Genomic DNA, 13,644 nt, shown 5'->3' with positions numbered 1-13,644 from the left:
TATCTATAAATGCAACAATTACGTATGATGAATATAGATAAAAAATATTGCCGTTGCTTTTTCTATTTGAATTTGCCTTAGTTTTTATTTAGATATTTAATTATGAGATAGATAATTTTAAAGAGCATATCTTCCGTGATTACTCTCGTAGCGTAAACAAATACATAACGTCTTATATCCTTTACACATCAGTTTTACATATATTTTCGATTTTTAGTTACTTCTGTAAGCATACTACAAGCACCAAAAAATCTTTAATTATCTATGGAATAGTATTTAATTCTCATTTTGTAAGATAATTGGAATGTACCTATATTTCTAAACAACTTTGTATGCTGTGTTTGCTTATAAATGTTTATTACATTTAATTTCATATAATACTCTAATCTGAATTTAATTTTCATGAAATGTATACAGGCGTTGGTTAACCAATAAAATAAAATACTACTGTACCAAAATACCAACTTAAAATACTAAGCTAAGAATATATCTTATCTACAAGTGAGCAACTTAGTTCAATTCAAACATTCTTACGCTTCAACCAACACGTCAAAGCTAGATTTACATCTACCCTCCATTTCCAAAAATAACTTTTACCCCTCGATAATAAGACACACAATTGAAAATCAAGAATTTTAATTAGAAATACAGATTATCACTAATCGTCTGATGGATTTGTTTCATATCAGACCGTCTAGGCATTCAGAGATCAGACGTCTGACCGATGGGATCCCTGTTTGTTTTATATTCATCTTGTAATTAAACACGGTTTAAACTTACATTAATCAACTGTGTTGAAAGACTACAGTCAAGCACGCTGAAAAAACATAAGCGAATCGTTGGTTGATTATAATGAATTAATCACATGAATGCGTACTGTATATAAAAATAACATAGGGAAGCGTATGAAATATAACGCCTAGAAATGTTTTCAAAAATATCCCAAATTGTTAAAAAAAAGTTAGTGGTTACCCGACAGTCAGGTCGACCAACAAAAGACATTTGCAGAAGTAGAGCCTCTGCTAATTTTCATCGGTGGATAACGGCCTCTGGCTCCATGAACGACCGAAACACAGAAGCATTTGCATGCCACTATTTCACACCGGTATTCTGTAGAGTATTGTTTCTTACTTGAAGCGGGCTCGACTGCCACATATAAAAATACATTTCGAGAGAGGGAGTGGTGATCAGCCTAAGTAATAAAAATAAAACCCCGCCCTTACCTACAGTTATTACGGTATGTCATAACTCAATACTCATATCCATAAGTCACAAAAAATTACGTGATCTATGGTCATAGACTACAGAGGCCTGATAACCATAAACGAAAAAAGACCATAATCCACAGCTCAAAAGTTCCATAGTACTTAACTGTTACCATTATTTTAATTACCAGCGTACATATTAAATTAATTATAAACACAATAGTACTGGCGAAAGTCATTACTCAACCCTTTGAAATAACGTATTATGAAACTCGTAAACTGAAAACTGAGGCACTCTTTAATTAAGACAGGTATGCTTTTGTCCCATTTCTGTGTGAACTTTCTGATTACTGTACATTACACACTTAATATGGGTTTCTTGCTTATTATGCTTAAGAAGAGAAAACACACAAATAATGTACTATTTAAAAAGCCATTTTGCTGGATTTTTACACTAACATTCCGCTCTGGCTATGCTATGACATTCGGTGAAAATGCAGCTTTTAATGGTGAAAGGATTTTTTGAATCAGTCCAGAAGTTTTTGTATGAACATTACCAATTGACAAGTCATTATTATACTATTAGTTTAGATAAAAATATGTCCCAAATGTCGACGTCTAGCTGAAACCGGATGTAAAGGCAAGTCATGCCGGTTATCACATAAATACAAGAAAAAAATGCAATTTGAATATTAATAGAAGTGTAGACATTTATGAAGAATTGATTTTTTTTTGTGTAAGGTTGGAAAAGGTAAATATTTGTGGCAACAGAAGCTTAAAGTCTGTCACTGAATGTACTTTTTTTTCTATAAAGGCCTATCATTTTAAAAAACATACAACCCAGATTTTTATATATTTTTCTGATTACCGGTATGCCTGGCTTTGAGTTTTCGGATACTTGTATGCGTATAATAAATCTTAATATTTGCGAAAGTTGAAGACTGAAGGCTATAAAATAAAACAAAATAAAACACATAGAGCTGATTCCTCAAACTATTTTTGATAGAAATACTTACAATGTTCAAATTAATCAATGTATTTTTCTTACAAAGGGATTGAGATGTGGGTGTTATGATAATACAACTTTTGAATAACAATCTATACAAATAAATTTATAAATAAAACATTATATTGCCAACACCTACACATTAAATGATGGGTAAAAAGGACCTCGTAAATATTTTTAATGCATTTTTATAGTTTCAATACAATATATACTAATATATATAAAAGACGTAGAAACGTGTAATATAAATAGAAAATCATCATTGAACTCGACAATTTTCCGAATACCCACAAAACTGCCAAACTCAATAACGAACTATCCGCTCAAACAAAGAATAATTATTCAGAGCCGCCTAATCAAACATATCTGTGTGTTTACTTAAAATTTTAAGTCCGAACTGAACGTTATAGTTTGACGCAGACCACCCAAATCAACATTAACCCCATTTCGGCAGTTGTCGCGTAATTTCATAAATTTAACAGTTTTGTTTACGTTGTCTGAAACAGCATTCAGATTTGGGTAGCACGTCGGTTATGGGGTCATTAGAGCCTAATGTTCATGTTATATGGGAGTAGAGTGGATGAACTATTGTCGTAGCTGAGATTGTCGTTTTGGACATATTTATTACCTATAAGCGTAATTTTCCACTCACGTTCTCTATGGTATCCTGAAATTGAAGATGTGTAGTAATAAAAGTGAACTAAATGCTTGTTCGAGTGTCTAACTATACATCCACAGTTAAATACTTATAATTTTATAAAAATGGGCATTACCTTAATAAATGTGATTGTGTTTGTTTGTTTATTTCACATTCATCAGAACGAATTTATGGTATGATTTTTAATCAACGTTGTTTTGTAGTTGCTTCATAACTTTTTACTGGGTGAAACGATTTTTATGATTCTTTTTATATTTTAAATCTGATGCCTCACATATGGCCCCATCTATTTCTGATATTTGAAGGTAGTTTAATTTTTTGTTAAAAATGATTAAATATGTCTGGACATATGAGGCGAGAGTGTAAGGGAATGAAACATGCAGCTCGTTCCTATGAGAACCGCAGCTAACCGCTTCAATACGGTTATGCTACATCAAAACTATCCAGCAGAGATCCGGAGGCCCATATCCTTTTGATTATCCTTTCCTATCCTTTCATTTATTCATCAATCCTTTCTCCCTTTCTAATAAAGCCGGCAATCGATTTGTAGAGGCGGAAGGTCTGCAATCGACCTTACGCCTCTCCAAATGTTCATGGGCGGTGGTAGCGCTTACCATCAAACGACCTACCAGCTCCATTGCGGAGGATGACATGAAAAAAGAGCATCAAATCTCCTTTTCGTTATTTCTCATAGCGGAACCCGATACGATATTTTACAATAGTCGATTTCGCGGTATCGCTTACAGCAGATGGCGAATTCCACCGACCCATTAGCAGTAACCGACACTTGTATTTCATGATGCTCACAATATCGGAAAATTAATTTTTGCGGTCCGCGCGCCGCTTGCTCGGGCGAAAAATCGTTCGTTGCTATTTCTGTCTGTTTTATTTCATTATTGAATACGCTACACTGCTTTCATATCGTGACTGATTGATGTTCTTGTTAAACCACTAATTGGCAACTGCGTTATTAATTAATAGGTCCTTGGAAGGATAAGTTTTTTTTTTATTTGATACAACTTACAGATATCTTTGATAATAAACCTCAAAACGACACAATTTTTATAAATATAAAGTCCATAATAAGTAAAATATGAATCTTTTAAATATAATGTGAAATATTATCCCATGAGCGATTTAAACGAACGTCCGAGTACTGAAACATCAAAAAGCCCAGGCGGGCAATTTTGCCGAAAAATGTCATCATTATAATTATACTCGTTATTTTAATTTATTACGACTGTCCCGCCAGGATTGACATAGTGTGATGCCAATTGCAATAAATCAATTACTTTTTTATTATTTATAAATTATGTCTATATAAAAAAGGTTTTAAAATTAGAATTGTATAAGAGGGGGTACAAATATTGTGTATCAGTTCGCAGTTGTATGCCCATTTTGTTCCCATTGCAAAGACACTAATAAGTTGTTTTAAAACATTCATCAACATTTACAGTGTGTAACGTGTATCACTAAATAACTAATTCCATTACGTTATAAAAGGTTGTGTAAATAAAATAGAAAATAAATCATCACAAAGGATAATTCGACCTCAAATGACCCCAAATAACGTAAGTGTAACCAAGCATTGCTCGTAACCAACCGTTCTATGTCTAATGCACGCAGCGGGAACAATACGACTTAGACAATTATGTTACGCACTCCGCGTTTACTTAGTCTGTTAAAAATTCGTTTATTTTTTTTTTTTGACAGATTGATGTCTGGCTTGAATAAAAAAAAAATAATTTTTAAAAAGCGTTCGAATGAGCTCAGCGTGCCATCAAAGATAATTTACCTCTTTTTATCTTGTAATGTATTCTGTATGTTTTTAATGCAATTCAAAATTAATATATATACAACCATTTTGAAACAAACAAACGCAGTCCTAAAATTTCGAATGGAAGATCGGAAAATATTTCATATACAATAATATAGTGAATAGTTTAAATGATATAAACCGAATTACAATCGTTTCGTCGTTAAAATGTCAGTTTCAGTGGGAAGTCTTTTGTTAAATTTAATTTTTAGTTTTTAGTATTGAAATGCTTTTAACGCGTCTTTTTGCCATGCTGTAGCAACGCCTAGCCTCTCTTCTTTTTCTTCTCTCTGTTAATGACTTCACCCAACAGTGGACATTCGAAATTTTTCTATTTTTCAAAATATCTCATTTATAAAGCATTTCAATGACATAAAACTAAAAATTAAATTTAACAAAAGCCGCAATCGGCAATGGAGCTGATGGTAAGCGCTACCACCGCCCATAAAAATTTGGAGAGGCGTAAGGATCGATCGCAGAGCTGACTACCACAAAAGAAATGAAATTTAAACACTAACACTTTTTTAATTTACTTGAAATAGATTTGCTTTATAGGTTTATTATACAATCACAACATTTTTAAGAAATTGTAATATTGCCAAAAATCGTTTAAAATCTATAGCTTGCTTACAGAATCACTTTTTATAAAGCGTGTAAACTGTGCATTAGAATTAAAGATGAGAATATATATATTTCAGTTGATGAATAAATTGAAAATATTCCTTAAGAATTACAACACAAAGTAAATTATTACTCAAACCCGTTACGGATTATCCTAATACATAATAGAAAGCGAATTTAGACATTCATTCATCATTGATTACTTATATATATGTATACCTTTTGTTTAGAAACCGACTCTTTTCAAAAATTATGAGGTTCTCTATTCGACTGCATTTTATTTTCCTCTGTTGCTCAATAACTCTTCTCTTCTAGTTTGATAGAAAATTTTTATCCCATATTTTAATTTTGGAGTGGTACCCAAGAACTTCACTCGCCTTATTTATAGGAAAGATTAATATAGTCATGCAATTACCTATAAAAAATTTTGAGGTACAGTAAGATCAGCTTTGGACCTTGGTTTTTGTTCTCCAGGATATCCCCGTTGAAGGCCAGTGAGCCCTTTGGCTGAGCAGCGATGACGGTGCTTTGATGTATCTACGTCATATAGTGCTGACCTTTTTAATGACCCCGTGTGTTAATGTTATTATTATCGAATTTGTTATGTGTTTACCTTGTACCGAAAACTTATTTGTAATTTTACTGTGTGGCATGCATGAGAAAAAACGTCTTTTCTTTCAATCTTCGTTTCTTTAAATCCTAAATTCATCAAACAAAAAATACAAACTTTATTAATAAAGAACATTTTATTCAAGGCGCTGCAAAATGAATATGAAATACTCTATTCGCGCAATACTCCATGAGCGCTAAACATAACGGATACGACACGCGTTTAGCTGCAGACGTGGTCACAAAATAAGCCAATACCGCCGAGCCTGCTGTATACCAGCCCCAAATCCTTTCATATTTATGAGAATACAAGCACAAAGATACGATATTACACGCAATTACAAGATTTCCAAGATGTACATTGTCAATTCCCGCCAACGCCATAGTGAATGGAATTAAACCCGAGACAAGATGGATACTACTCAAACTCTGGTCACCACGATACAAATCAGCGTTCAAACATGGTAGCGCTAAATATTTGGATGCCGCGTAACTGATAGCGTAGGCTGATTTGAAATCATTGTTGAACTTCCCGCCTGGAACAAGTTTGTCAGATACAGATAATATAGTCCTATACTTTTCTTTCTTTGAGAAGCAAGATAATGTAAAATCTTAAACACGCTGATTCTTGGTTAATTTGTAAAATGTAGCTATAAAGCTCAATGTACAGTCACAAAAACTTCTACTTTTATTGGGGTACCATTTATACTATTGAGTCATACTAACTTTGGTAGTGTAAAAATCCCAATATTCCGTGTATGAAGAAGTTTGCGTGCATACCCGGGTGCGTGAAACCTCGGGTATGCATGCGGCTAAGCCCTTGGCCGGCAACACAGCACAACACAATATGCGCAATAGACGCGCTAACATCGTCATTATCACTCATTTCAAATATTCATCAACAAAAAGTTAAAGCACGAGGCTCTAAAATATAATAAAATAAAGTAAGAAAATCATGACAGTCTTATAATTTTCAAATGAACTAAATGTCATTATGTCGTTTTTTTGCTCTATGTTTGAGTGTATAACAATAACTTGGCATAAATTTCAAAAGAAACGATTTAACTAGAAGAAATCTTCAGAAATTATCGAAATTTTTTATCTGTAAGATTGTCCATGATTTCTACGGAATTCAGTACATCTCTAATAAAAAAAAAGTAATCTGTCTATACTCTTTAGTCTATAGCCTCTTCTCTATGCCATCGACAAAACAGGCTTCCATTTTGCTGTTGAAGGCGTAAGAATTAAACAAAAATAACGAAACAAATATAACAAATTGCAGTGATATTCTATACGTGGTTTGAAAATAGATCATAAAACGCAGTAACAGTTAAATATGGCAGCCAGTGATTCCGGGACGGATGAGTCACTTTACCCCATTGCGGTTCTAATTGACGAGCTTAAAAACGAGGATGTGCAATTGCGTTTGAATTCTATAAAGAAGCTGTCGACTATCGCCCTCGCCCTTGGGGTAGAAAGAACTCGGTCTGAACTCATCCCCTTTCTCACTGAAACAATCTACGATGAGGATGAAGTTCTATTGGCTTTAGCTGAACAGCTAGGTAAGTTATAAGTACCTTCCGTATAAATATAAATTTCGATTCCTTTATGAAGGAAAATTTTACTTTTACTCAATAGTCAATACGACTCGCACTCAAGGTTTGTGCTTTTGGGTCAACAATATATCACATGAACATCTAAATTACAATGTATGTATCATTGAAATACAATTTTTAAAGTAAACAAGAGTTGTAATGGTTATTGCCATAAAACATCCATTCCATAACATATTTTTAATGTAAACAAAGTTTGGTTGTTGATTGTCTTATGCTAAACACTGTAAATAAATCAATATTTTAATAAAAGCATGTAAATAAATTATAATAATAGGAACCAAGATGAATTGAATTACATTTAAAATGTCCTTCAATTACTTTTACTCAATCTAAATTACCTGAACTTTTTAACTTGCTGTTTGTCTTGGCTTCAATCGGACTTTACTTAAAAAAACAAAAATATCGTATTTGGATATTTTTATAGCAGTATTTATTTTGCATTATATGTGTTTGTTTAGTTAGCGTTAGCCTTCTTTATATAGTAAACTATTTATTACCTTTTCTTTGAATTAAATATTTGAAAAATTTGTCCTTTAGATAAGTGCAATTTGGATAAAGAGGAGTTTACTATATTTCATTATATCTTTTATCACAATACAGTAGCAGTTGGTTGTGTTTTACAATAATGTATTGTTTTATTCTAGTCATTCAGAGAAGAAAATAAAAACTAAGTGATTTTTAATCCACACTCCCTAATCTACATAACTTTAACATTACAGGCAACTTCATCAGTCTGGTGGGTGGTGGAGAGTTTGCACACTGTCTCCTTCCGCCCCTTGAGTCCCTGGCAACAGTTGAAGAGACTGTGGTCCGTGACAAGGCAGTAGCATCGCTCCGTGCAGTGGCCGCGCACCACTCACCACAGGCTCTCGAGCAGCATTTTGTGCCGTTGGTTCAGCGATTGGCTGGTGGGGATTGGTTTACATCGAGGGCTTCAGCATGCGGTTTGTTCAGGTGAGGTGGTAATCTTTAACTTATTTTTGTCTGAAAAAACACTATGATTATATCTATACAGTGGTGTCTGCAAATTGTTTCCACTTAAATTTGTCTCGTTCTGACAAATTCAACTCAGTGTAGTTTTTTGTAAAAAAAACAATGCCTATATTAGGGCAATTTCATTCCTATATTAGGGCCATTTCCTTCCTTTTCCAGTCATTTTACAGTCCTTACTTAATCCCTCCCCAATGTATGTCAATCCATTTATAGAGGCGTAAGATGTGCATTCGACCTTCCGCCTCTCCAAAATGTTCATGGGCGATGGAAGCAGCGCTTACCATCAGGCGACCCACCAGCTCCATTACCAATACTGACATAAAAACAATGTATGTTCTCGCAGCGTGTGCTACGGGCGCGTGTCGGTGCCGGTGAAGGCGGAGCTGCGCGAGCACTTCCGCACGCTGTGCCAGGACGACACGCCGATGGTGCGGCGCGCGGCCGCTTACAAGCTCGGCGAGTTCGCGCGCGTCGTCGAGGTGGAGTACGTCAAGAGCGACCTCATACCGATGTTCGTCAACCTCGCGCAGGTACCTTTGAACTCGTAGTAGTAGACACAACTCCCTACTATTTATAATTATTATATTAGATGCGGAAAGCCTGTCTGTTTGTCTCTTGTGGCAGCGCCATTCTATGTGAATATAATAAAACGAGAAGTATTCAAGAATATCACATGAAACACTCCCATACATTTAGTATGAGATAGAAAGGATTTAGATCCCTTATTTATATTCCTATAAAATCTTTCATGTTGAAATATAAAAATAATTAGTAATATAAATATAAAGCTTTACCTAATAATCCTTTGATAGCTGGGTTTCATTTGAAGAATTTAATTTTAGGGATAGTAAGAATAAGTAAGATAAATACATGGATATTTTTTTGTTGTGAGCGACTTCACGGTGATGATATGCGATACATGCAACGTTCCAGGACGAGCAGGACTCAGTGCGGCTGCTGGCGGCGGAGGCGTGCGCGGTGGTGGCCGGCCTGCTGCCGCCCGAGGACATGGAGCAGCTGGTCATGCCGACCGTGCGCGCGCGCGCCGGCGACACCTCCTGGCGCGTGCGCTACATGGTCGCCGACAAGTGAGTGCCGCACCGCACGCCACCTGTGCTGGTGTGCACCACCTGGTGGAAATTCTGACAAGATGTTAGGCTCTTGGACGTTATGGTGTATTGTTGTGTCCCAACGGACTAAACGTTCACATCGCTCGCGTAAAAATGCTACTTTTCTGGCTCTAGGGAGTTATTGTGTCACCTTGTTGAATGCCAGTGGACTGCATTTGCACCGCTCACATGAAAATGTGACTGTTCTGGCTCTACACAAAAAATCATACCATAAATTCAGTTTCAGTATGAAAGAAAGACATTAAAACAAATACACCTTCTCATTTATAATAATATTATTTAAGATAACTAGTTCTTTCATTTGTAGGTTTGTAGAGCTGCAACAGGCGGTTGGTCCCGAACTAGCTCGTCTAGACTTAGCACAGATCTTCCAGGCTTTACTAAAGGACACTGAGGCTGAAGTTAGGGCTGCTGCAGCTGGAAAGGTTTGTTAAAGAACCCCCTTTTATGTTATATATCTATAGTTTAAGTTATTATATGAAATTTAACACTCTCGATCATACATTTCGATCTACATCTTAATAATTGTAATTATAGCACTCCCCCTTGGATAGGAAACAAAGGCCTTTTCAATTTATATACTACTAAAAAGGATTTATCACTGTGATTTGAATTAGAATCAAATACTTTATTATTACCTATTTAAATTCTTTCTCTGGAAAGTGAAGATCATTAGGTTTGCAAATGCGGTCACAAGCAGACTGATGATAATGAATACTTTCTCTTTCACAGGTAAAAGATTTCTGCATGAACCTCGACAAAGCGCACCAAGAGCACATCATCATGAACATGATATTGCCCCAGATCAAGGATTTGGTCTGCGACCCAAACCAGCATGTGAAGTCTGCTCTAGCCTCAGTTATCATGGGACTGAGCCCAATTGTGGGACGCCAGAACACCATCGAACACCTCCTGCCCCTATTCCTCACCCAACTTAAAGACGAGTGCCCGGAAGTCAGACTGAACATCATTTCTAACCTTGAGTGTGTTAATGAAGTTATCGGAATACAGCAATTAGTGCAATCGCTCCTACCAGCCATAGTGGAACTCTCCGAAGACACAAAGTGGAGGGTTCGTCTCGCTATCATAGAACACATGCCGCTGTTAGCTGGTCAGTTAGGTCAAGAGTTCTTCGATGAGAGGCTCACGGGCATTTGCCTGACGTGGCTGTTTGATCATGTCTATGCTATTCGGGAAGCTGCCACATTGAATTTGAAGAAACTAGTGGAGCAATACGGCTCGGAGTGGGCGGACAACAACGTCATACCGAAGGTGTTGGCCATGTCTCGCGAACAGAACTATCTGCACCGAATGACCTACCTGTTCTGCATCAACGTGCTCGCAGAAGTGTGCGACAAGGACATAACGACCAGGGTTCTGCTGCCCTCAGTGCTGGCTATGGCCGATGACAATGTTGCCAACGTGAGGTTCAACGTGGCGAAGACGTTGCAAAAAATGGCGCCATTCTTAGACCCGGCTGTCATCCAGCCCCAAGTGAAACCGGTGTTGGAGAAATTAAACGTGGATCCTGATGTGGACGTGAAATATTTCGCTTCGGAAGCCATTGTGGGCATCGCCGGCTAATTAAGTGTTTACTAGTATTTATTCCAATAATCTGATGAACGTGGTTATTTCATTCCAGTGTTGAGATCCACATAGATGCGGCATTTATTGCACTCGTAACATTGTAATAATAATAAATAAATTTAAACGCCGCTGTTCGTTTTATTTTACTTTCCCATGATTCAAAGCGAAATGAAAAGTGTAGGATGCTTTATCGACATATTATATGGCTTCAAATATTTTGATTTATTATTCTAAAATTATCTATAAAACACTTTTTAATATACTTATACATTACGTGAATTCTGTATCTATCTGCAGAATGTACACAATTTTTAATCTTAAAATTTGCCAAAAGTTAAAAATACGCTACGTAGAGACTATCCATAAAAAATTAATAAATATGTATTGAGCTAAGCAGCGGCTACTTGTCACATGATTTATCTCATTTAAATAAATTAATCCCGTGTAGAAATTTGATATTTCACCATCGGGGTGAAAAATAAAATATTTCTATGTTTTACCCCTTTATAAGTTCCACGCCTATGGAACCTATGAAAAAAATATATGATAATTATGAGCTCCGACAAAACGAATGGTTGCATTGAATAAATAAATATTCAACACTCATAACGAAGCGATAGTATCTATAACCCTTATCACATTTATTTCCTCCAACTTTAGGGGTATTTGTATTCAATATTGAATGCAACTCGCAATATTATTTAAAGCGCGCGTCTACGAAACTTATTTCGAGGCGCGGAAACCAATTGCGCGCAGCCGACTCTGATCGGAATTCTCCAGTGCTGTAGATATTTTATTTTTGAAAAAAAATTATCCAGCAGTAGTTCCCATAACTAACGAATGTTTATCTACATATGGGAATTCTTGTTAAACTGTAAAGGTAAACTAGAAAATATGGATAAAATAATCGATCTTTTGCCCTAATTGAGCACCTAACCTTTTTCATTTAATTAAATATTTTACAGATAATATTAATTAAAGGAGTGCTTTAGCACTCTTCCTATTTAGACAGTCAAATAAACTCTTTGTAGTGTTTAATGAGTACAATATTGATAAAATTGTTATATTCACGATTTTAAGGGCCTATGGACACAGCCTTGGATGATTGGAAATTTTGCGATCGTCGCGGGCTCTACCCAATTCTCTCCTGTCTCTAAAACTACCTCAAGGAGCCATTATTAAAATTGTTTTGATGTAATTTCTTTGTGGTGGGCAACACTCAGCTCGATACCGTTTTTTTTAGATGTAACTAATTGCGTACTTTTTATTGCAAGCCTAAAATTATAAGCTTCACGTGGAGAGGTGGGGAGGCAGCTGTCCCACTCGTCTCGCGTAAAATCGAACATTTTGCGACCAATTGTGACTGTGGACGTTTAAAATGTAATCCAATTACTAAGAAAATCAAGTTAAAATTTTAAAAACCCCTCATTTTCTGGCGGCCCTCTTGGAGTTCTAATTGATAATAATGTATTATGTATTTCACCCTAATCCGAGAGACTAACATAAAGTTTCAAGAGCTACAATGCTACAAACCGACAGACACGTCAAACGTACTGTTACCCCTATGGCGTCGGGGTTTAGAAAAGAAATAAATCAACATCAATTCTATGGCATTTTTCCTCCAAACCCATTTGAAGTTTCCGCAATTGTGATGTAATAAAAATCGGTCATTTATTTTTGTCTCTAAGGTATTCGTTGATTTAAAAATTAATAACAACTAACATAAATAACACATACAAAATATGCTTTTAGCTATATTATAATTATAAGGTCAAAAATAAAAACACCACTAAAACTTCTATAGTTTATTTCTTCAAACAACAGTATCCTAATTCACTTTAAATAGAATAGAAGCTTTGGAGTGAACATAGAACATGGAATGTAACATTATGTTACCGCATTATTTACACTGTCAAGCGATATCACATACTTCTCTATTTCGATAAATTTATAAACCGCACAGCGTTTCCATATATATGATTTGTGCAAAAAAAAACGAGCGAAAAATACTTCATTTAATATTTTCATAACCTTCTAACAATATGGCTTTAAGTTTAAATATCAACACGTTAAATTTTGTAATCGATATACACGACTTTAACTATTAACAACTTACTAATACAATATCTTACAAGGAGCGACGCGACATCCCAACCGACGGTTAGCAAAACACAAATCCGCGAGTATAAACCATTATTATTTTACTGAAACGATTAATTACAATAAATAAACATTGCACACATAATAACATTATAAATAATACCATCTATTTTATTTATTATACAATCAATTCAATTAAAACATATTATATACTCAAATATAGGCAGCCCTTCTCAATTGATATAAAACAATTGCGAGTCTCACGAAGGGGGTTAGAACGTCGCATCCGAGGGTTTTGGGGGG

General features: G+C 35.4%; 2 protein-coding genes across 2 annotated transcripts; one reads left to right on the top strand and one right to left on the bottom strand.

Moving 5' to 3' along the window:
* Positions 1–6,056: 6,056 nt before the first annotated feature.
* LOC119838039 lies at positions 6,057–6,864 on the bottom strand. Its single transcript, XM_038363852.1, has 2 exons — positions 6,642–6,864; positions 6,057–6,451 (listed from the first exon to the last, which is right to left on the bottom strand). Exons 1-2 carry the CDS (start codon positions 6,799–6,801, stop codon positions 6,057–6,059), a joined length of 555 nt encoding a protein of 184 aa, XP_038219780.1. The 5' UTR covers positions 6,802–6,864.
* A 230-nt stretch (positions 6,865–7,094) lies between these two features.
* On the top strand, positions 7,095–11,369 carry LOC119837762 (serine/threonine-protein phosphatase PP2A 65 kDa regulatory subunit). Its single transcript, XM_038363507.1, has 6 exons — positions 7,095–7,477; positions 8,251–8,485; positions 8,868–9,054; positions 9,458–9,612; positions 9,962–10,079; positions 10,387–11,369. The coding sequence occupies exons 1-6, from the start codon at positions 7,252–7,254 to the stop codon at positions 11,236–11,238; spliced, it is 1,773 nt and encodes a 590-aa protein (XP_038219435.1). The 5' UTR covers positions 7,095–7,251; the 3' UTR covers positions 11,239–11,369.
* The last annotated feature ends 2,275 nt before the right edge of the window (positions 11,370–13,644 follow it).

The sequence above is a fragment of the Zerene cesonia genome, chromosome 29 (genome assembly GCF_012273895.1).
Source record: "Zerene cesonia ecotype Mississippi chromosome 29, Zerene_cesonia_1.1, whole genome shotgun sequence".
In the NCBI taxonomy this organism is placed as follows: Eukaryota; Metazoa; Arthropoda; class Insecta; order Lepidoptera; family Pieridae; genus Zerene; species Zerene cesonia.
Note: the sequence above shows the minus strand (reverse complement) of the source record. Positions and strands in the feature narration are given on the sequence as shown.